This window comes from Pristis pectinata, chromosome 11 (genome assembly GCF_009764475.1).
Source record: "Pristis pectinata isolate sPriPec2 chromosome 11, sPriPec2.1.pri, whole genome shotgun sequence".
Lineage (NCBI taxonomy): Eukaryota > Metazoa > Chordata > Chondrichthyes > Rhinopristiformes > Pristidae > Pristis > Pristis pectinata.
In genome coordinates, this window is record NC_067415.1 from 86243676 (window position 1) to 86269143 (window position 25468).

General features: G+C 45.8%; 1 protein-coding gene across 1 annotated transcript in view; it reads left to right on the top strand.

The window, feature by feature from the left end:
• itgbl1 (integrin, beta-like 1) overlaps window positions 1-18578 on the top strand; it is a 111353-nt gene extending 92775 nt beyond the window's left edge. The window contains 2 exon segments of the mRNA XM_052026320.1: window positions 17878-17991; window positions 18085-18578. Of these exon segments, the coding sequence (XP_051882280.1) occupies window positions 17878-17969 (92 nt within the window). The 3' untranslated portion in view covers window positions 17970-17991; window positions 18085-18578.
• Window positions 18579-25468: the final 6890 nt, after the last annotated feature.

Below are 25468 nucleotides of genomic sequence, written 5' to 3' on the forward strand. Positions count from 1 at the left end.
AGAACAGGTGGGAGCTCGAGATGGTGGGAGTCCGGAAACGGGCGGCAGATAGTTTGGATGAGATGAAGTCCATGGAAGGTGGGAGAGTGGGAGCTGTGTCCATCCTTGTAGAACAACTATGGTTCTCCAGGTCATCCCTGTAACCCACTCAACCGCTCCCTGAATGTCCCTCTGCTCCTTAGGACAGTGACCACAAGAACACAGGAGGAGGCCACTCAGCCCCTCAAGCCGGTCCCACCATTCAAGGTTATCATGGCTGATCTGCCCTAGGCTTCAACTCCTCCTCCGGCCAGATCCCCATTGCCCCCTATTCCCGTCTTTCAAAATGTATCCACCTCCTCCTTAAATCCCCCAGTGATCCCTCTCCATGACCCTCCGGGGCAGAGAATTCCTGAGATTCACCACTTCTGAGGGAAGAAATTCCTATGCACCTCAGTTTTAAATGAACCCCCCCCCCCTTTAGCTTTAACTATGTATCTTTGTTCAAGACTCTCCCACTGGTGGAAACATCTCAGCATCTGCCCTGTCACATCCCCCTTAGGTCCTCATATTTTTCAATAGCATCACCCCTCATTCTTCTGAAAGGATACAGACACAACTTCCTTTGTCGCTGGTGATATGAAATCCTCTCACCACATTATTAAAAATCCAAATCTTCCTGGAATTGGAATTGGTTTATTATTGCCACGTGTACCGAGGTACAGTGAAAAATTTGTCTTGCATACCGATCGCACAGATCAATTCATTACACAGTGCATTGAGGTAGTACAAGGGAAAACAATAACAGAATGCAGAATAAAGTGTTACAGTTACAGAGAAAGTGCAGTGCAGGCAGACAATAAGGTGCAAGGCCATAATGAGGTAGATTGTGAGGTCAAGAGTCCACTTTATCGTACTAGGGGACTGTTCAATAGTCTGGGTCATTCTCTCTTCTCTCCTCTCCCATCAAGCAGAAGACACAGGAACCTGAGGGCACGTACCACCAGGCTCAAGGACAGCTTCTATCCCATGGTGATAAGACTATTGTTCCCTAGTATGATCGGATAGACTCTTGACCTCACAATCTACCATGTTGCGACCTTGCACCTTATTGTCTACCTGCAATGCACTTCCCTGTAGCTGTGACACTTTACTCTGTACTTTGTTATTGTTTTTACCCTGTACTACCTCAATGCACTCTGTACTAACTCAATGTATTTGCACTGTGTAATGAATTGATCTGTACGATCGGTATGCAAGGCAAGTTTTTCACTGTACCTCAGTACAAGTGACAATAATAAACTAATACCAATACCAGTATAACAGCGGGATAGAAGCTGTCCTTGAGCCTGGTGGTACGTGCTTTCAGCTTTTGTACCTTCTGCCTGATGGGAGAGGGGAGAAGAGAGAATGTCCGGGGGGGGGGGGGGGTGGGGTTGGGGGGTGGGGTCTTTAATTATGTTGGCTGCTTTACCGAGGCAGCGAGAAGTGTAGAAAGTCCATGGAGGGGAGGCTGGTTTCTGTGATGTGCTGGGCTGCGTCCACAACTCTCTGCAGTTTCTTGTGGTCACAGGCAGAGCAGTTGCTGTACCAAGATCTGCATCCAGATAGGATGGTTTCTATGGTGCATCGATAAAAATCAGCTCAGTGAATCTCTTCTGCATTGTCCCCAAGTTAGGATGTCCTTTCTTAAGTAAGGAGACCAAAACTATGCACAGTACTCCAGGTGTGGCCTCAGCAACACCCTGTACAACTGTAACAGTACTTTCGTCTTTCTAAAGAGAGTGAAGGAACTTACAGCCTGCTCTTTCTCACCTTCCTCTGTGATGGCAGAAGCAGAGTGGCAGAGTGGTACATCTGCTAGAGCCGCTGCCTCACAGAGCCAGAGACATCGGTTCAATCCCGACCTCGGGTGCTGTCGGTGTGGAGTTTGCATGTTCTCCCTGTGTGTGTTTCCCCCGGGTGCTCCGGTTTCCTCCCACATCCCAAAGTTGTGTAGGTTGGTAGGTTAATTAAATGCTGTAGTTGCCCCCAGTGTGTGGGCGAGTGTGGAATCTGGAGGGAGTTGGTGGGAGTGTGGGGAGAATAAATTGGGATCAGTGTAGGATTGGTGTAAATGGGTGGTTGGTGGTCAGCACAGACTTGGTAGGCTGAAGGGCCTGTTTCCCTGCTGTATCTCTCTACGACTCAGCCCAGTAAAGATCTTCAGTTCCACTCCGTTGAGGCAGTCAATGTGGAAGACTTCTCTCCCAAGGACGTGCCATCGATATCTGCTGAGACTTCTCCAGCAACACACAGGACAGCTGGTGGAGTGTGGCAGATGCCTCTCTCTTCTCAGACAGCACGGGTGTGAACTCGGAAAGATGCAAGAGCTTCAACTGCAGCTGGTGCGGTGTGTAAATTGGCTGAACACTCTACACTATCCTTGCCAGCAACCTTCTGCAGGTTCTAAACTCACCAGATTCTCCTCTCCCCCAGAACCTTCACTGGGCGCGGGAGGTGGGTCCTTGGATTGCCGGTTAATTTGATCACTATATTCATAGTCTATAGTCTCTGCTAGGTCAGTTGGCCTCAGTCCCTGTAGGAACTCAGCCCACGGTGAGTCAGGAAGAATGACTGCATTTCTTTAGATCTTTCACCATCACGAGTTTCACAGTCAATGAAGGAGCAGCGATCTGTGCACAGCAAGATCCCAGAAACTGCAATGTGACAATCAGTCTTTAATGATCTTCATTGGGGAATAGATATTGCCCCAGTATTGGCTTCAGATCTCCCCAGAAGATGTTTTGCCTCCACCAGGGAGAGCTGTTTGTCTCCTCTTCCCAACAACAGCAGTTCCAACAGCGCAGCACTCCCTCACACTTGGTGGTGAGTGTAATTGGTTTATTATTGTCACATGTACTAAGATACAGTTGAAAGCTTTTGCTTGTGTGCCATGCAGTCAGATCATTGAGGTTGTACAAAATGGAGAACAATAACAATGTAGAATAAAGTGTTACAGTTACAGAGAAAGAGCAGTGCAGGCAGACAATAAGGTGCAAGGCCATGATGAGGTAGAGTGAGAGATCAAGAGTCCATCTTATCATACAAGAGGTCCGTTCAGGAGTCTTATATCAGCGGGGTAGAAGCTGTCTTTGAGCCCGGTGGTACATGTTTTCAAGCTTTTGTATCTTCTGCTTGATGGGAGGGGGAAGAGAGGATGACAGGGGTAGGAGGGGTTGTTGGTTATGTTGGCTGCTTTCCCAAGGCAGTGTTGATGGAGTCAATGGAGGGAAGGCTGGTTTGTGTGATGGACTGGGCTGAGTTCACAACTTTCTGCAATTTCTTGTGGTTTTTGGCAGAGCAGTTGCCATACCAAGCCATGATGCATCCAGATAGGATACTTTCTATGGTGCATCTATAAAAATTGGTGAGGGGACATGTCGAATTTCCTTAGCCTTCTGAGGAAGTAGAGAAACTGGTGAGCTCTCTTGGCCATGGTGTCAACATGGTTGGACTAGGACAGACTATTGATGATATTTACACCTGGGAACTTGAAACTGTCAACCATGTCCACCTCAGCACCGTTGATACAGACAGGGGCATGTACTCTGCACCGCTTCCTGAAGTCCATGACCAGCTCTTTTGCTTTGCTAACATAGAGGGAGACATTGTTGTCTTGACACCATGTCACCAGGCTCTCCATCTCCATGGATTGTGTACGGAGTTCAAGCTGGTGCTTCTGAGGACTGTACGACATCCCACAGCTGGAACAGACCCAAGAGAAGGTGTTCAGGAGATTTACTGCCATGGTCCTGGTGTTGGGCTCTGCAGTTAATCCACAGACTCTGGAGGCAATGTGGCCATTTGTCATAGAGTCACAGAGTCATCGAGTTGTACTGAAACAGGTCCATTTACCCAGCATGTCCACAGCGACTGTTGAACCCAACCACACTGAGCCCAGTTACCAGCACTTGGTCTGAAGCCTTCTCTGTCGTGGTGATTCAATTGCTTCTCCAAAGCTGTGAGAGTCTCGGCCTCCACCGCCCCCTCAGGCAGTGCGTTCCAGATTTCAGTCCCCCTCTCCGTGAAACAAACACCAACTTCAGATCCCCTCTGACCCTCCTCCTTTCAACTTAAACCTGTGCCCTCTTGTCTTAGACACTCCCATCATGGGAAAAAGATTCCTACTGTCTCTCCCCTCTATCCACCTCATCATTTGATCTACTCACTTGGATCACCCCTCAGCCTCCTCCACGCCAGGAGAAACAAACCCAGTGCATCCGGTCTCTCCTTATAATGCCCCAGTCGAGGCAATGTCCTGGCCAATCTCCTCGGTACCCCCTCCAGCACAACCACATCCTTCTTATTCATTCCTGGACTATGGCAGTCTTATAAATGCACCATAGAAAGCTTCCTATCTGGATGATTCACAGCGCGGTACGGAAACTGCTCTGCCAAAGAATGCAAGAAATTGCAGAGAACACACACCACCAGGCTCAAGGACAGCTTCTATCCCGCTGTTATCAGACTCTTGAACGGACCTTTAATACATGAAAAGATGAACTCTTGATCTCACAACCTACCTCATCGTGGCCCTTGCACCTTATTGTCTACCTGCACTGCACTTTCTCTGTAACTGTAACACTAGGTTTTGCATTCTGTTTTTTTTTTACTGCCTCAATGTACTTATGTACAGCATGATCTGTCTGGATGGTACGCAAACAAAAGCTTTTCACTGTATCTTGGTACATGTGACAATAATAAACGAATCCAATCCAGTGTTTCTGCGCCTGCATCCTCCCACATTGTCCCATCTCTCTGGGAAGAGGTTCCTCCTGTGGGTTTGTTGGTGACTGTCATAGGGTGCTTGGTTCTCCACATGCAGAAACACTTCTAGTTGGATCCCAGCAAACCTTTCACCATTTTAAAGATCATTGTTGGTGAGTGCTCACATCTCCCTTTCTAAAGAGAAAAGAGCCCCAGCTTCAAGAGTCTCTGAGAGTCATAATCTCTCTCTCAGACATGAGGTAATAAGGGAATCTCTCCATCAAAACAAAGACAAATAAAGGGTGTCTAGTGCAGGAACAGAGTGAGGCTCCAGAATTAATGTTTCCGCCTGGGATTATTTCTGTAGCCGTAATGTGTGATGTTGAAAAATCTGTAGTATTGTCACACACATTATCGAATGCTCCTTTGCATATACAGTACTCACACCTAATAATTTAAAGATCAATTTCTGGGAGTCAGGGTCGTTTGCCTGTGCTTAATTGATGATCCTCCAGTAATGAGGCACAGACTTGTTTTGCACTTGGCTATTACTTCAGGCATTAGTTTCCCTGAATATGAAAATGACTTTTGGAACAGAAATCTTCTTTTCATTTTCCAGACTGCTGGAGAAAGAGGTAGAGATGGAGGGAGTGGCCACTAATTGGAAGGAGACTCGATAACTCGCACTCTGTTTGCAGCATTTGGAACTATGGGAGGCCATTCAGCCCCTCAAGCAAAAACCTGGCAAATGAAGTTTAATGTGGGGAAGTGTGAGGGTATGCACCTTGGTAAGAGGAATCCAAAGGCAGATTATTATCTAAATGGAGAGACACTGCTAAGAAGTGATGTTCAAGTGAGTCAGGAGTTAGTAGGCAGGTCTAACAAGTAGTTGGACCTGCCTACTAACTTCTGGAAAATGGTATTTATTGGTCTTTATATGTTGGTCTTTATTGTGAGAGGGTCAGGTTTAAAGAACAGAGAGGCTGTGTTCTGGTTGTACAGGGTGTTGGTGGGACCACACCTGAAACACTGTGCAGTTTTAGTCCCCTTACAGAAAACAGGATATAGTAGCATCGGAGGCAGTCCAAAGGAAATTCAGCTGGGTAACTCCTGGGATTGGAGGGTTGTCCCACCAGGAGAGGCTGGACAGTTTGGGTTTGTATTCCTTGGAGATTAGAAGAATGAGGAGTGACCTCACTGAAGCATATAAGATCCCAAGGTTGCTTGACAGAGCAGATGTTGAGATGTTTCCACAAGATGGAGAGTCATGAACAAGGGGACATTGGAAACTGCAAAATAAGGGGCAGGTGGTTTAGTTTTGAGGTGTGTCAAAATTCCTTCTCTCAGAGGGGGGTGAATCTCTGGAAATCTCTGCCCCTGAGGGGGGTGGAGGCCGGATCATTGGATATACTTAAGGTGGAGATATATAAATATTTGAAATATAGAGGAATTGAAGGTGATAGGGAACTGGGACAGAAGAGGAGTTGAGGCCGGCATAAATAAGATAAGATAAGATATCTTTGTTAGTCACATGTACATCGAAACACACAGTGAAATGCATCTTTTGCGAAGTGTTCTGGGGGCAGCCCGCAAGTGTCGCCACACTTCTGGCGCCAACATAGCATGCCCACAACTTCCTAACCTGTACGTCTTTGGAATGTGGGAGGAAACCGGAGCACCCGGAGGAAACCCACGCAGACGCGGGGAGAATGTACAAACTCCTTACAGACAGCGGCCGGATTTGAACCCGGGTCGCTGGCGCTGTGAAGCATTATGCTAACCGCTACGCTACCGTGCCTGCCATGATCATACTGAATGGTGGGGCAGGATTGAGGGGCAGAGTGGCCTCCTCCTGCTCTGTTTCTTTGTGTTCTTGTGACTTTGTATTCATGGCAGAACTCTACTATACCTCTACCGTTCACCGCTACCATACCTCCATCTGTGGCTTGCTTCTGTAGCCCTCAGACCAAAAGCAATTGAACGACCACACCTTTGGAATTTTCAGCTGACTCTTGACCCCAACAGCATTGGGGGCCTTTCTTTTGAGGGGGGACAGTGAGGGGATCCAGATTCCCACTGTCCTGCGTGTGGGGAAGAGGTTCCTGATATCACCCCCGATGACTGAGCTTTAGATTTAAGGATCTGTCCCCTTGTTCCCTACTCCCCTCAACAGGGGGCCCCAGTTTTCCCCCTTCACCCAATGATCCCTGTTAAACATCTTCATTTCCTCAATACTCCAACTAGATCCTATCACCCTCACCCCTTACCCTGCTCCTCACTTACTCTTCAACAAGCCTCAGGTGTACAACCTTCCTTCATCATTTAAGTTAAATTGAGTTTGTTCTGGTGGTAAAAGCAAAAGGTGCTCAGCAGGCCAGGCGGCTTCTGTGGAGAGAGAGAGAGAAACAGAGTTAATGTTTTATAGAGAACATAGAACACCGGACAGTACAGCACAGGAACAGGCCCTTCGGCCCATCATGTCTTTGCTGACCATGATGCTGAATTAAACTAATCCTTTTTTGCCTGCACATGATCCATATCACTACATTCCCTGCATGTCTATGTGCCTGTCTAAAAGCCTCTTGAACACCACTATCGTACCTGCCTCCACCACCACCCCTGGCAGTGCATTCCAGGCACCCACCACTCTCTGTGTAAAAAACGTCCCCTTTAAAGTTTCCCTCTCTCACCTTAAATGCATGTCCTCAAACATTTTACACTTCTACCCTGGAAAAAAAAATTCTGACTGTCTACTTTATATATGCCTCTAATCATTTTATAAACTTTTATCAGGTCTTCCCTCAGCCTCCAAAGCTCCAGAAAAAACAAAATTGTCCAACGGTTCATTATAGCTCATACTCTCTAATCCAGGCAGCATCCTGGCGAACCTCTTCTGCACCCTATCCAAAGCTTCCACATCCTTCCTGTAACGGGGCGACCAGAACTGCTCACAGTACTCCAAGCGTGGCCTAACCAAAGTTTTATACTCTGCCTCTTTTACTCTACGCCCTGACCAATGAAAGCAAGCATGCCATAAGCCTTCTTTACCACCCTGTCTACTTGTGTTGCCACTTTCAGGGAGCTGTGGACTTGGACCCTGGGCACTGAATTGCCCGACAGGCAACTAAACATTCAGAGGCCCGCTCACCCACTCCAACCAGTACATTTTATACTGAGGGCTTGGTCCTTGCTCAGAGTCACCTCCAGGCAGCACCGGTTCCTCTGCTCTAGCTGAGAGTCCAAGCTCCACAGACTAGCAGCAGGGCAGGACCATTAACCTAATGCTGCTGCCCAGACTAGATGTGTTCTGGGAATCCTTCTCCCTATGAAACATGCTGCAGCACTTCATATTGTATGGCATTGAAACAGACGTTATCTAACTGCTCCACACCAACCTTCTCCTACCCCTCTCCATCTCCCCATCGCCATCTCCCCCCCCATCGTCACTCCCTCGTGTATTTATCCAGCTTCCCCTTCCTCCCCATCCTCACGTCAACCTATTTAACATGGAGACCAGAATCCACACGGTGTGAGTGCACATAATCCCTCCTGACTTTGCTCCTCCAATCCTTGGACAGAGTAACTAACAATGGCCAGAACAACTGAACTAGCCTGTGGTTAAATATGAACCACAGTTGTGCATTGTGGTTTCCCTTTGAACTAGTCTGTTGACGTGGACATCACTCTCTCATTCACTCACCAATCTTTATTTGCAGCAGTTGTCTTCAATGTTACAAGATATAATTACTTGGCACGGTCTCCTAAGGCAGCAGCACCCCACCAAGGTAGTACTTTCTCTAGGAGATGGCCAATATCCAGCTCAACCACCTAACAATCTATTTCTTTTATTAGTAACTCTTCAGCATTACATTGTGATCATTCACCTCTCTGTTAGTCTGACAGGAGTGAGGCTGGATAAACAGAATTTCCTTCTAACTCCCAATATTGATTTCGATGTTGAGGGGATCCTTGCCTTGGTGGGGGTATCTTGCATTGTCTCAGAATAAGGGGTGGCCCATTTCAGATGGAGATGGAGAGGAATTTTAGGAGGTGGTAAACCTTTGGAATTCTCTACCTATGGAGGTGGAGCCATTGAATGTATTCAAGGAGGAGACTGACAGATGTTTGAACTCTTGGGGAGTCAAGGGCAATGGGGAACAGATCACATCAGCCATGAGTTATCTCAGGAGGAGGAACCAACTTCTTACATTCCAAGTTAGTCAGCAACCACTACTGTGGTAAAAAAATCCACTCACCACTATATTTAAAATTCAGAATCTTCCTGGATCTCAGTCTGGCCACAGCCTAGGGCTCTAAGTCAAGAATACTTGCAGCATTACTCTTCGGAAAATAAGATCCAAACATTTGGACATATGGTTTTACCAATCAATTATACAGCAATCAAGTAGCCTGCTTCATCAGATACCAAGTATCAGATCAATGCACTGCCACTATTGATTTTTATATTGAAGGTGCCAAGAGCTACAAATGGACTTCAGTGAAGGGTTGCAAATCCAATTTTAGATGCCTTACAACCTGATAGCCTCTGAAAAATCAAACTACTAAAAACTGTCACAAGAAATTAGAATTGGTGAATCTGGTAAAGCTTAGATCAGCTGTGAAGGAAACGTCTTCTGAAGAAAGGTCGTTACTCTGAGACGTTAACTCTCAGGGTAATGACTGTTGTCTCTCTCCCCACTGATGCTGCCTGACCTGCTGAGTGTTTCCAGTCCCTGCCTTTATTAAAGGAAAGAGTGAACGTTTTTCTCTGAGTCCCTACTTTGTCAAACTGTGGATTATCAGAGTATAAATGTGTTGTGATAACACGCTGGGGCTTGCCAGGAGATGTCAGCAGTGATGGGCCAATCATGTGCTCATCATCACTCATAAGGGTCAGGAAGTTTGGAACTTGCACGTGAACACGGAAGTTCCTAGCTGGCTGGACACTCACAGAGCCTGGTGGCAGAGCAGAATCACGGCGCACTTTCCCAGCACTCACATCGGGGAACAGGTGGTGGACTTGTACAGGGTTAGACCTGTCACTGGATCAGTGAGCCCTCTCATCTTAATGCAGAGGCAGAAGGGCAAGAGGGAGGTAACACAACTTTTTAAAATTATTTGCAAGTATTTTAAGTGATTCAATTTTAAAAAATTTTTCTTATAACAATTACTTCTTTTTTAATTGTTATAGTTTTTGAATGCCAGGGACAGCTAGAAAATGCAATATCCTTGGCCATTTCGACAGCTGGCAAAGCTGAAGACATGGCTTTGCTGACTGTCGAAGTTTTTTGTTGGTGGAGCTTCCTCTGGCCCATCCACACACCTTCATGATATCACATCCTCACCACGTGGGACTGGAATGGTACTGACCAGCAAATCAACATAAGAGGACCAACAAAATGTCCGTAATTTTTCCAGACATCAGCAGAAGTCTGCTGATGTTCAATGTCAGCAGCAAATTCCTGGGTATTGAAATGCCTCTTTGGAAAAAGCCTGGATAAAGACTTGTACTTTTAAAATGCTTTTAACAAGAGCAGGGTGTCCCAGAGTGTTTAGCAACCATGAAATGTCTTTCTGTAGTGGTGCAATGTGGGAAACACAGACGTCAGTTTGTGTACAGCAAGTTCCCATAAGCAGCAATATGGTTTTATGGGGACACCGGAGACAGCAGACGCTGGAATCTGGAGCAACACACAATCTGCTGGAGGAACTCAAGGGTCAGGCAGCATCTGAGGACGGAAATGGACAGTCAACATTTTCGGTTGAGACTCTTCATCTGACTGATAGGGGAGATGGCTGGTATAAAGAGGTGAGGGGAAGGGGTGAGGCAAGAGCTGGCAGGCGATAGGTGGATCCAGGTGAGGAGGGGTGATGGGCAGACGGAGGGGGGGGGTGGGAACAGTGACAGAGGCTGGGAGGTGACAGGTGGAGGTGACACAGGGCTGCAGACGGTGGGATCTGACAGGAGGGGGAGGTGGAGCCTGGAACCAAGTGAAGGAGGCGGGGAGGGGAGATGGGAACAGTGGGGAGGGGACCCAGTGGGAGGGGTGTGTGGGTGATGGGCAGATGGAGGGTGGAGGAGGGGAAAGAGACAGGGTGGTGGGGGCTGGGGTGGGTGTAGGAGGAACTGGGTGCGTCAGGAGGAGAGGGAAAAGGGGCAGAGGGGGAGCGGTTACTGGAAGTTGGAGAATTCACTGTCCGTGCCGTCGGGGTGTAGACTGCCCGGGGGGAATAGGAGGGGCTGTTCCTCTAGTTTGCGTTTAGCCTCAATTTAGCAGTGGAGGAGGCCGAGGACAGACAGGTTGGTGTGGGAATGGGGAGCGGAATTAAAATGTCTGGTCACCGGGAGCTCCAGACGGCCAGGGCGGAGGGAGTGCAGCAGTTGGTGAAGCAGTCTGTGTTTGGTCTTACCAATATAGAGGAGGTCACATCGACAGCATATGGCTTTGATGATCTATTTCCAAGAAAAACTGGATGAGGGATGTATGTTGGCCCAAGAGACTGCAGATGTGTGATGATTGGTGCCATTATCCAACATGCACGTTAGGGATTACTTGCTTTGAGTAAAGTGAAACTTCGATAACAGTCTAGAGAGTTCATGCAATGAGGGTGTGAGAAGACAGGGTGAGAAAGGAATAAATGATTTCCTATTAGTTTGTTGCTAGAAAATTGAACAACCAACATATTGGATCCTCAGGAGTTTCATTTCTAATGTGGCAGAACATCTTAAGTTAGCAGTGGCTTGTCTGATACATTTTCAAATGAGACCAACACCACAGAAAGACACTCGCTTGTTGTAAAGATAATGAATAATTGGCCTGTAATCCCCTCTCTTGCTGTGGTTGAGAATCGATGATGAAATTTCCTCTGTTGTTGCCATCAGATGCTTAAACCAAAATTTCCTGACAGCCTTGGCAGTAGCCATCAAAATGTTGGAGCAGCATAATTCATCTCTAAAGGGCACCAAGACTCTGGGGAGGGTAGATAAAAGAATTCAGATTTCAGACATTTAAACAATTAAGCAATTGCAAAGTCTTTCCAGTTTTTAATAGAATTAATTCCAAGACTGCACTAATACATTAAAAGATGTAGAAAGATATGTCTCTGTCTCACAGAGCTGAAATAAACAGCTTACTTAGAGTCACAACTTTGACAAGTTCAAGTGTCTGAAAGAGTGTCTGAGATGTTGGCTATATATTTATGGCCCCATTCAAACTAACTGCAAGAGCAGGAAGCCTATGTTTTCTTGTGCTTCAGTGGACATCACCCTCAGGAGTCTGGAGGTTATAGTTCTGTCCAAAGACTCATGCATTAACATCTAAATTGATGATCGAGTGCTGTACTGAGGGAAGGCTACACTGTAAGAGGTGCGAATTGTTAGATTGATTCCCTGACTGCACACATTAGAAGCTGCAGTTCCTCAATTATAATTTATCTGCTGGAAAAACAATTGCGATGGCTTAAGATTCTGAAAATACTCATGTATCTTTAGTTCCGAATGGAAGGGGTTCATATTGAAGAGTAGGACAAGTCTTTGGCAGATGTTGCGCTGAAGGTTGAGGGAGATCAGGAGTAAGTCAAAAGACTATAATTTTCCTTGAATTTATCAGTGAAAATTGACTGACATGAATTTAAGTGTGAAGAAAATTCGGAGATATAATGCCTGGTAGTAGCTTAAAATAGATCTGAAAATTTTTCATTAATGAAGAAAGCGCCTAATTTGGTTTGTTATTTTGTGAGTTTTCAACTCCCTCATTTGATCCAGCACCACACTTGCTGTAACCTCCAATCACTCTGTGCTCACAGGTACTTGTCCAATTACCTGACATCCCTGACAAACACTTTCAGTTAAACCTTTAGGAAACTGTGTGGGAGGTGGCAAGGCCTTTTAAAATCCTGAGAGATGAAGAGAAGTAAATTACTCATGAAAATTGAGAATGGGAAATAGCATCATTACAGAATATTCCATCAGAGAAGTGCTTTAATGGTATACTGCAATTTGCAATAAATTTATTGCAAAATTTTGTAGGAGGTGGCCTTATGTGACATTTCAACTGGAAAATTGAGAAGTTAGTTAACTGTTTAATGGCATCAAATTAAATATTCATCAGAACCAGAAGCTGGCAGGGACTGGAGTGGCCAGTTCTTTACTGATTTCAATGATAATGCAACTTTCCTGGAGAGGTTGTGTGCTTCATCTCAAACGCCCTCGGAAGCCCTGGAGTTGTGGCTGAAATTATTTTGAAGTAGTAGTTTGCACACGGAAAGATTTTCCAGCTCACTTCGAAATGGCACACATACATCATGGTGTAAGTCCGCTATGCTGCTGGGCAGTACGGTGGACCAGCTAGGAGAGATGCTGCCTCACAGCTCCATTGACCTGGGTTCAGTCTTGACCTTGGGTGCTGTCTATGTGGAGTTTGCACGTACTTCCGGTGACTGTGTTGGTTTCCCCAGGTGCTCCGGCTTCCTCCCACATCCCAAACATGTGAGGATCAGTAGGTTAATTGGTTGCTATGTGTTGACCCTAAGATAAAATAAGATTTCTTTATTAGTCACATGTACATCAAAACACACAGTGAAATTCACCTTTTGCGTAGAGTGTTCTGGGGGGCAGCCTGCAAGTGTCGCGACGCTTCTGGCGCCAACATAGCATGCCCACAACTTCCTAACCCATACGTCTTTGGAATGTGGGAGGAAACCGGAGCACCCAGAGGAAACCCACACAGACATGGGGAGAACGTACAAACTCCTTACAGACAGTGGCCGGAATTGAACTTGGGTTGCTGGCGCTGTAATAGCTACTGTGTTTGCCCTGAGGTGGTATGTGTGGTAGAGCCTGGGGGGCATTGATGGGACTATGGGGAGAATAAAATGGGATTAGTGTAGCTTCAGTATTAATGCATGGCGGATGGTTGGGGCGGACTTGTTGGGTTGACCAGCCTGTTTCTGCGCTGTATCTCTCTATAGTGACAAAAGTGGAAATTCTTCGAAAAAGCACAGCTGGTGTTAGAGAAGCACACATGTCTAACTAGTACATGAGACACAAGTAGAGAGAACCATCAGCCAGATGACCTCCCAGAAGTTGCCCAACTCTGATCAAACATGAGGAAAAGGGAAGAATACAAGAGCAGGCTGGTGAGAAATGTCAGAACAGATTGAAAGCTTATGTACATACATGAAAAGAAAAGGACTCATCAAAGTTAATGTGCATCCCTCACACACTGAGGCAGGGGAAATTATATCAGTGAATAGGGAAATGGCAGGGAAGTTAAACAAATATTTTGCGCCTCCCCTCATGAAAAACAGTAAGAAACCTTCCGAGGATTAGTGGAGAACAAGAAGTCCAGAATGAATGAGAAAATGAAAGAAGTTAGCATTCGTGAAAAAGAGTCAGATTAGAGAGATCATTGGGCCTGAAAGTTAATAAATACCCAGGACCTGATGATCTGCATCCCGAGGTTTGGAAAGAGGTGGCTGTGGAGATATTGGATGCATTTGGCAGTCAACTTCCAAAATTCCATCGATTCTAGACTGGTTCCCATAGACGGGAAGTTAGCAAATGCAATCCAATTATGTAGGAAAGCAGGCAGAGAGAAGAGAGAATGGTATGGATCAGTTAGTCTGACGTCAGCAGCTGGGTAAATGTTATTAAGGAGAGGCTAACAGGGAACTTTGAAATAATAATGGAGTAGGGCCGAGTCAGTGAGGATTTATGAAAACAAAAGCATGTTTGGCAAATTAATTAACATTTTTTGAGATTGTAACTAGCAGCACCAACAAGGGGAAAGCTGTGAAGGTGATGTACTGTATATCCGTAGGGTTTCGATAGTGCCACAAGAGGACGCATTGATTTAAGGTAATATACTGGCAGCGACTGAGGATTGGTTAATGGACAGAAAGGAGGGAGTAGGAATAAATTAAATTTAAGTTGGTTTATTATTGTCACATGTACCGAGGTACAGTGAAAAACCTGTCTCGAATACCGTCCATTCAGATCAATTCATTACAACAGTGCATTGAGGTAGTACAAGGGAGGACAATAACAGAATGCAGAATAAAGTGTTACAGTTACAGAGAAAGTGCAGTGCAGGCAGACAACAAGGTGCAAGGTCATAACGAGGTAGATTGTGAGGTCAAGAGTTCATCTTATAGTACTACGGGACCGTTCAATGGTCTTATAACAGCGGGATAGAAGCTGTCCTTGAGCCTGGTGGTGTGTGCTTTCAGACTTTTGTATCTTCTGCTCGATAGGAGGGGGGAGAAGACAGAATGTCCGGGGTGGGTGGGGTCTTCGATTATGCCGGCTGCTTTACCAAGGCAGTGAGAGGTATAGACAGAGTCCATGGAGGGGAGGCTGTTTTCTGTGATATGCTGAGCTGTGTCCACAACTCTCTACAGTACAGATTGGGTTGGGAATCTTTGACTGGTGAGGTGTACTTCAATTACATTTCCAGGAGGCAGTGTTGCATTAAAGGTCATTGAGGAAGCTAAAAGCTTCTGATGTAGGGGGTAACATATTGGTGTGGATGAAAGACTGTGTGGTCAGCATGAAGCAGAGCATGGGTATAAATGGGTCTTGTTCTGATTGGCATGGTGTAATGAGTGAGCTGGAGCTTCAGCTTTTTATAGTTTATATAAATGACCTGGATGAAGTTACTGGAGATATATGGCTGTTTAATCTGCTGAATGCCACAGAGATAAGTGGAAAAGTAAATTTTGAAGAGGATATAAAGAGGAAGCAAGGGGTAGAGAGAGGTTGTGAGTGGGCAAAGATCTGCCAAATGGAGGATAATGCAAAATCGTGGCTGCAGTGATTATATCCTCAACCCCACATTCCCGTCTACCCTGGTAACCTTCCACCTCCCTGCTCGTCAGGAATATATTCATTCTGACAGAAACAAATGTTTAAAAGCATTTTATCAACACAGTGAACAATTGCAGAACTCTGAGCTGAAGAGGGATGGTGTACAGGGACAGCCAAGTAATTAGGAAACTAAGAGAATTTTATGATTCGTTGCAAGGGGAATTGAATACAAAAGTAGGGAGGTGATGCTTCAATTATAGAGGGCATTGGTGAGACTACATCTGGCGTACTGTGTACAATGTTGGTCTCCTTAATTAAGGAGAGATGTTAATGCATTGGACACAGTTCAGAGAAGGTTTACTAGATTAATACATGGAATGAGTGGTTGTCTAATGAGGAAAAGTTTGACAGGCTCAGCTTGTATCAGCTGGAGTGTAGAGGAGTAAGAGGGGACTTGACTGAAACTTATAAGACCCTGAGGGGAGTTGACAGGGTGAAATGTTACCGGGGGTGGGCAGGAATGTAGGAAGACCCTGAGGGGAGACCCTGAGGGGAGTTGACAGGGTGAAATGTTACCGGGGGTGGGCAGGAACGTAGGAAGGAGATGGAGAGCCTTGTGACATGGTGTCAAGACAATGACATTTCCCTCAGTGTCAGCAAAACAAAAGAGCTGGTCATTGCCTTCAGGAAGCAGGGCGGAATACACGCCCCTGTCTGTGTCAATGGTGCTGAGGTCAAGATGGCTGAGAGCTTCAAGTTCCCAGATGTAAATATCACCAACTTGTCCTGTCCAGCCACATAGGTGCTATGGCCAAGAAAGCACACCAGCCCCCCTACTTCCTCAGAACGCTAATGAAATTCGGCATGTCCCCTTCAACCCTCACCAATTTTTATCGATGTAGCATAGAAGGCATCCTATTCGGATGCATCACGGCTTGGTATGGCAACTGCTCTGCCTGAGACTGCAAGAAACTGCAGAGAGTTGTGGACACAGCTCAGCACATCACGGAAACCAGCCTCCCCTCCATGGACTCTGTCTACACTTCCCGCTGCCTCAGGAAAGCAGCCAACTTAATCAAAGATCCCACCCACCCCGGACATTCTCTCTTCTCCCCCCTCCCATTGGGCAGAAGATACTAAAGCTTGAAAAGATGCATCACCAGGCTCAAGGACAGCTTCTATCCTGCTGTTGTAAGACTCTTGTACAATAAAGGTGAACTCTTGATGTCTCAATCTACCTCATCATGGCCCTTGCACCTTATTGTGTGCCTGCGCTGCACTTTCTCTGTAAATGTAACATTATATTCTGCATTCTGTTATTGCTTTTCCCTTGTACTACCTCGATGTACCTTTTTGAAATGATCTGTATGTGAGACTTGCAAACCAGTTTTTCACTGTATCTTGGTACATGTGACAGTAATAAACCAATTACCAATCGCATTGAGATCAGCCATGATCTTACTGAATGGCGAAGTATGAATGCAGGGCCTAATGGCCTACTCTGCTTGTATTTCTTATGATCAGGTTAAAACTGCTCAGCAGATTCTTTAAGACATGAATCCATAATAATCAATATGTGGGAGGAGTTGATCACGTTTCTTAATTTTGTTCATGCTCCCATTGTCAGTGGGTCCCATTGCTTCAGTTCCATTTATTACCTACCCCTGGTTGCCTTGACCCAAATGGTTTCCTGCACAGCTTCAGGAGGCAGTTAAGAGTCCTCTTGCAATGTGTTTGGAGTCACATTTGGGTCAGACCAGGTAAAGACGGTTGTGCTACCTCAGCAAAGGACCAGAAGAGTTTGTATGAAAATGTGGCAGTTTCACAGTCACTATTACTGCAGCTGGATTTTTATCACCGATCGATGTATCTGAGTTTAAGTTCCACATCTGTTGTGGTGGGATTTGAACTCTTGTGTCTGGATAATAGTCCTCTGGATTACTGGTTCGTTCATTTAACCATTCTGCTATTGTTCCTCTGATTTCAATAACATGCAGCCTCATTAAAAAGCATAAAACACAGCCCCTGAACATAGCCTCAAATGGAGATCTTTGAAGCTGCAATGAATTCATACATTGAAACACTGCAGTCAAATGCTCAATAGGTCAGACAGCAACTGTGGTGATGGAGAGACACCATTTTCTGTTTGTTTTATTTTGGATTTTCAGTAGGCTGCTTTTGGAGTCACTGTTCTTTGACTTAATTGCAACACTGCTGCTGCCTTAGAGTCACAGAGTCATAGAGCTATAAGGCATGGAAAACAGGCCCTTCGGCCCAACTCATCCATGCCGACCAAGTTGCCCATATCCCTCTAACCCTTTCCTATCCATGTCTTGTTGCAGGGAATGGAGTCTGTAACTGTGGAATCTGTGACTGCTGGGATGAATGGACTGGGAATGCTTGTGAGATCTGGATTGGATCAGAGAGCTACTGATGGTTCAACAGGAACATAAAAGGTGGCTTAGTTTCTACCACAGGTGATTAAGGATATTTTGAAATGCACTGCAGTCACCAATAAACATCTTCACTTTCTAATGTTTTCATTTTAGGACTGTTTCTTGCCATGGTCTAGAGGAAGATACTGGCTTTACCACCAACACACCAGCGTAAGCGGCAAGATGACCTTTAATAATAAATAGTTATTGGCCTGGGAATCTGGCAAACATAATATTGTCAGGAATGATGTGTTTTAATGACTTGCTTCAGTAACTTATAATCTACAGATACAGTGGCAAACAGTTTCCTTGTATGCAAAGCTAACACTTAGAAATTGAGGTCATTACAATAATGTGCTGTTCAGGTTATTACTAAATGAGTGAATGGCTAATTATGAGGAAATGCTGTTGTAAATCTGCAATTGGCTGAGAGTTTTGACTGATTTACAGATGAATGTTTCAATAAACCTGGATTTGTACAGGGGCCAACAGTCATTGATTAAGTGATTTAAGCAACACTTAGAGCTTGCTAATATTGTCTATCTTTAAGCACGCCTTTATAAAGGTTTACTTACACTTTAAATAAAATGAATGACACTTTTAAGCAATTGCTGAGCCTCTCTGGTTTGTAAGCAATTCCAAGAAATTGATTCACATACACAATAACAGATAAAAAATGGTAATTTTCTTCATTAAAATTCTTTAAAAATAACTCTATTAAAGCAGTACAATGAAATTATGTTACGATCGACATCATAAATGATGCAACACTGCGCAGAAACCCATCCTTTGGGCCATTTCAAAATGATGTATCATACAAAGACCATCCCTTTTAACAAGTTCCATTTATTAAGAATAATTATGTGCTTTTATTGGTAACTTCTATTTTTAGAACCCATCTTTCTGATGTTGCTAATGGATTCCAGCAGTTTTCACGATCTGTGGATTAACGAAGCACTTTGCAGGAATCTTGAAGTGTTCTCATTGTTATTGTACAGGAGGCATGGCAACTAATACATACACAGCAAGAACCCACTGCAACAATGATCAGACAATCTGACAGAGGGGTGCATACTGGCCTGGACTATTGGGAAAATAAGTGAAATGAGATCTCTTCCTTCCGTCACCTGAGAGAGGAGGCATTGATCAATTGATTTGATCTGTGTTTAACGTATCCTATCTGTAAACATGAAGCAGTAACAGAAAATGCTGGAAACACTTAGCAGGTCAGGCAGCATCTGTGGAGAGAGAAATAGGGTTATCAATTCAGGTCTTGGAACTTCATCAGATGTCTCTCTGTTTCTCTCTCTACGGAGGCTGCCTGACCTGCTGAGTGTTTCCAGCATTTTCTGGTTTGGTTTCACATTTCCAGCATTTGCGATTCTTTTGATTTTGATTAATCGTTAAGTGTGCCTTTGTTTGCCTTGGTCACACCTCTGACAATGAACCCTAAGTGTCAGCCTGAATTCCTGGGCTCACCCTTCCAGAGAGAGACCTGAGGCAGGAGCTCCACCCGCTGAACCATGCCTGCACATTAATAAAGTTAGCGATAGAATCCAGCCTGTGAGAGAATCCCCGATTAGTGCACACTCTTCCTCTTCCCCCACAGCCCTGTAAATCTTTGCTGGTCATGTACTTATCCAAGTCCCACATAGATAAGTCAATAAACAGACAATTCCTTTCCTCCCACAGATGCTGCTCAACCTGCTGAGTTCCACCAGCAGATTGTTTGTAGCATTAATTGAGAAAGTTGTATATCAGATCCTTAAAACAGAAAAGTGTGAGATGTTCCCTCAAAAGTTGGGAATGTCCTTGAGATCTGCAGCTAATGTACTGGCTCTGGAAACCAAATTCATTTTTATCATGGATTTAGTCACTTTGAAATTGATGCATTAAGGCATGAATCATGCTTTTCTGTGAGGAGAATTCATCCTGATTATTGGGATGAGTTCTTTGCCGAGAACATCTTGATTGAAGGAACATTCAATCAAAGGAAGTGATGCTTCTCGTTAAATTACCAGGACCGACCTGCAGCTGTGCTTTGGGTGGAGAAGTTGCAGATGAAAGAGCAGAACAGCAGTAAATAAGACAGCAGGGTTGGACTTGGGTCCAAACCCTTGATAGTTGACATCGGGTCTGTGTATTTGGCTTAAATATTCAGCATCAGAGAGAAGGGAGGTGATGTTACACTTTACCAAGAGTGGGAAATGTGTGATGATGAGCTGCTTCCATTGACATGCATTATCACTGCTGAGGTATAAAATGGTTGCCCAAAATTCTCAAAGACTTGGGCAGCACAGTGGGGCAGCTGGGAGAGCCGCTGCCTCACAGCTCCAGTGACCCAGGTTCAATCCTGACCTCGGGTGCTGTCTGTGTGGAGTTTGCATTCTCTCTGTGACGGGATCAGTTTCCCCCGGGTGTTCTGGTTTTGCCCCACATCCCAAAGATGTGTGGGATCATTGGCTGCTGCATGTGGATGAGTGGTAGAATCTGGGGGGGGGGGGTGTGTGGGGAGAATGAGTGCAAACAGGTGGTTGATGGTCAGTGTGGATTCAGTGGCTGAAGGGACTGTTTCCATGCTGCATGTCTCTGTGAACCTACTAATTAACTCTTAATGGAGAAAAAAGAGCCTGTAGATGCTGGAACCTGGAGCAACATACAAAATGCTGGAGGAACTCAGCGGGTCAGGCAGTGTCTGTGGAGGGGAATGGACAGTCAACTTTTTGGATCAAGACCCTTCATCTGGACTTAATTAACCCTTGGTACCACTATGAGAAATTTATTTGTTCAAAGTCTATGGCAGTGCCATTTATCGTCCATCCTCAACTACCCCTGAATTGAGGAGGCAGTAATGAAACCAGAAATTGGTGGTTCTGGAGTCACATATAGACCAGACTCAGCAAGGATGGCAGATTCCCTTTCCTGAAGAACAGTAGTGAACCAAATGGGTTCATTATCTGATAGTTTTGGGGTTACTGAGATGAATTTTTCTCCCCTTAGTTCCTGAATCATTTCATTACATGAATTGAAATTTCCTTGCTGCTATGGTGGGATTTGAACCCATGGTCCTGGATCAATGGTCCAGAACTGTGGCTACTAGTCCAATAACTTTACCAACCTCTTCCATGGTACAAAACTGACATTCAGTCAGTTATGCCCAAGGTTTTCTTATCATCTGGCCTCTATACTTGCCTGCACCCAACCAGTCTGTAAATCACACCTGGAGCAGGGTGCATGGTTCTCTTTATTACAAGTAAGATGTTGAGACACTGGCAAAGATGCCAAAGCATTCACAAGGGTGATGTTGGGACTGAGGGGATGGATGAACCTTTGGGCAAAGGGAAAAAAATCTTGGCTCTTTCCTCTGACGTTAAAGTCATTTGATAGGACAGGTGTAGAGGAATCACTTCCACTTGTTGGGGTATCCAAAAGTAGGACAGCTCAACGTAACTTGATCTCCATTAAATGGAATCAGGAATTCAGGAGAACATTTCCCCAGAAACTAGGGAGAATATGGAACTCGCTCCCTTGAGGAAGGGTCGAGGTGAATGACAGTACTGATGTTAATGGGGAAGTTGGATAAACACATGAGGGGGAGAAGCATAGAGAGAGAGATGGGAGGAGGAGGTGGAGAGTGGTGGGAGGAGGTTGATGTGGAGCAGGAACAGAGGGGCTGGATGGCCTGCTTCTCTGCTGTACGCTCTGTTTCACCCTCGTCCCAAGAAACTGGCTGTGGGACTGGCAATGAGATCCCATCTGGAGGCTGCAGCAGTTGTCTCCCTCAATCCAACTACCCCAGCCCACAATCACACTATTGGTCTGCCAACGTGTCCATCTTTGCATTGCCACCCAAAAATGAAAGGGTCAACTGACTGACTGTCAACAAAACATCTATTTCTCTAACATTGAACATTTTCATTGCAAAAATTAAATTATTCCAGAATATAGAAGAATATTAGTTATATTTTGTTGTGCACAGAAGCAGTTTGTACCATCTACAGGATGCACTGCAGCAACTCACCAAGGGTCCTCAGACAGCGCCTTCCAAACCCACCACCTCTACCAGCTAGAAGGACAAGGGCAGCAAAAGCCCGGGAAACACCACCCCCTGGACCTTTCAACCCACCCACCATCCTGACTTGGAAATATATCGCTGTTCCTTCACCGTCACTGGGTTAAAATCCTGGAACTTCCTAACACCATTGTATGCACACCTCAAGGATTGCAGTGGTTCAAGATGGCAGCTCACCACCACCTTCTCAAGGGCAACTGGGGATGGGCAACTAAATGCTGTCTCAGTCTCTGAAGCCCACATCCATAGAATGACTAAAAAAATAGATTTTCCCTCAGATCTCTCTGGTTCCAGTGGCAGATGGGTAGTAATGGGTTGGTAACCCTGGTGTTGGATTGTCATGGACATTCCAACTTCTCAAGAGAATTCAGGCCTGATTGCTATAACTGTTGGTCTTTAGTGAAGACCAGTTCCCCTTGCCAGATTTTACTTTCTGCTCCCTACTGTTCCTACATGGATAAAGTCTAGCTTCTTGTCCAATCCCTCTTAGCAACAGGTTCCCATTAGAGGTAGGAGTTGACACATGAAGCTTGGCCCCATCTCCTGAGTACCTAGGCTCACAATGTACTGGTCCTGTGGGATGAGTGAATTCCCTCCAAAACCATCTATCCAACCAGGCACCTGAATAGATTTTTGTATTTGTTTATATTTATTGTCGGAACCTTTCCTTCCCATCGGCCACTCTGACCGCCTGTAAACCATGTCAGTCTGTTCCACTTGCAGGAATACACAAGGTGTACTCCAAGGGCTGGGAAACCCTTCAATTCCCCGAAGGCTGGGGATCCCTGGATTTCTCCCTTCTTGAAGGCTGGAGATCCCTGGAATTTCCAATTCCTAAAGGATGGGTATCCCTGGAACTCCTTATCCCTAAGGGCTGGGGAATCCCTGGATTTCTTTATTCCTGAGAGCCATGAATCAGTGGAATTCCCCATCCATGAGATCCAGTGATCCTTAGAATTCTCTATTCCTAAGGGTTGTGTTTCTCTGGAACTCCCTATCCCGAAGGAACAGGGATCCTGGAATTTTTTATCTCGGAGGGCTGTGGGTGCCTAGTCATTGAGTATATTTGAAACAGAGGTGGATGGGGTTCTGCACATTGCTGTCGATTCTGAGCAGTGGGGGAGAAGGAGTGAAAGTCTTCTGTTCCTACAACACCCTTCACATCTCAAAGCACTTTATAGCCAATGAAGTACTCCGAGGCCAGGTTCTATTGTACTGTTGGAAATGCAAGAGTTAATATACAAGGCAGCAAGCTCTCACACCGAGAAGTATGTTAAAGGCCGGAGGTTTGATGAAGCATTGTTAGCTGAGAGATCAATACTGGCCTGAGCTGCTAGTGGTGAAGTGGTCCCAAGGGATCTATGACACCTGTCTGAAGGATGGAGCCTTCATTTTTCAGAATGTGGGCATTGCTGGCAACATTCCTCATCCATCCCCAACTGCCCCTGGGGGGGGGGGGGGGGGGAGGTGGTGAGCCACCTTCTTGAACCGCTGCAGTTCTTCTCGGTGAGGATGCTCCCACGGTGCTGTTGGGGAGGGGGGTTCCAGGGTTTGACAGTGGAAGGACTGGTGAACTATTTCTAGATCAGGATGGTGTGTGATATGGAGGGGAACCTGCAGCTGCTGCCTTTGTCCTCTCACTGATAGAGTTCATGGGGTTGGGAGGTGCTGGGTGAGTAAGTGCAGGGCATTTTGGAGGTGGTACGCACTGCAGCCACTGTGAGTTGATGTGGAGGGAATGACTGTTCAGGGTGGTGGATGGGGTGCCAATATGACCAGGGTGTCCTGGCTGGTGCCGAGCTTCTTAAGGGCTGTTGGAGCTGCTCTCATCCAGGCAACTCACACTCCTGAGTTGTGCCGTGTTGATGTCGGAAAAGCCTTGGGGTGTCAGGAGGTCACTTGTGGAGACAGTATTATTTGTGAGGTGCAAAGAAAGTGCTGGCCCAGGTTTTTGTGTGAAGTATCAGACTGGAGCTTGAACCCATGACCCAAGCTTGCAGTCCACTGAGTCACAGCAGATGCTTGTTAGGGCAGGAGCTGTCGGATGTCCACCTCCTGCTCCCACTTGGTGCGATCTTATGGAAATACAGTTTGAATTTATCGTTTCCAGAGTATTTTTGAAATTTGCAATTTTCTGGGAAGAGCCTGGAGGTGGTGAGGATCCACTGGCTGCCTGGCCCTCATTGGTCCAAGCAAGGGGGCAACTGTTCATTCAGAAGGCACGTCTGTAACGATCAGGGCCAGCATTTATTGCCCATCCTTAATTGCCCCCAAACTCAGTATATCCTTATGATATAGAGGGAGGCCGTTCAACCCATCGAGTCTATGAAGGCTCCAAGAGCAACCCCATCAGACTCATTCCCCTCACTTATTTCCCCATAACCTAACCCCTCTCACCTGACCTTTAACTCCCCCCGGTTCTCCTATGACACGCACACTGGCGGCAACTTACAGCAACCAATTAACCTACCGACCATCACGTCGTTGAGCTGTGGGATGAAGACAGAGCACCCGGGGGAAACCCACCAGGCCACAGAGAGAACGTGCAAACTCCACACCGACAGCACCCCAGGTCGGGATCGAACCTGGGTCTCTGGAGCTATGAGGCAGCACTAGCTGCACCACTGTGCCGCCCTGTGTTAAACTACAGTGGGTTTGGAGTCACGTGTCAGTCAGATTGGGTGAGGGACCATGTGGGCCAGTGTTGCCATGGTTACGAATGCAAGTTTTTGTTTAAAGATTAAATGAATTTTAAATTCCTCAGTTGCCACTCAAACACACGGCTCTAAATAACTAGCCCAAGAAGATCACAACTAACATGGTGGTGTGGCTTCCTTTAGACCCCGGTGTCTGTTTTTTAACTGTGAGGCTATTTCGTTTATCAATCACTCAGTATGAAATATTGAATGCCACGGTTAAACATCACACGCGATAGAACGCTCATTACCCAAACACCAACCAGTCTCCCAGCGCAGGTGAGTTTTCCTTCTGACCGTGCTGAACCACAAACCTGGCTGTTTCCTGCACACAGAAGCAAACAACCAAATCACAATTCAAGAGTGGTGCCTTTGGACCACTGGAGAGTGTGTAACCTTCCTTTTGTGCTGAAATAATTCCAGGCATGCCCTGTTCCTTTACAGACAGTTCTGCACACCACAAACCACACCTCAAACCCCACAGACTCGCTTTAGACATGCAGCGGTGAAGGATTTGCAGACAGTCCCACCTTGCTCACACATGCCCTGGTGTTCACTCAGGGGCAGGATGGAATTGAGGGAAAGTGTTCCATGTCTCTCCTGACAGAATCAGGATGCATTGTGCATTTTCCTAGCATAAAGTGCATGGCCCACAGTTGAACAGCATCTTCATATAAATATTTTATTCAATATGTTGTATTTGTGTGTACAACAAATGATAATAAACATT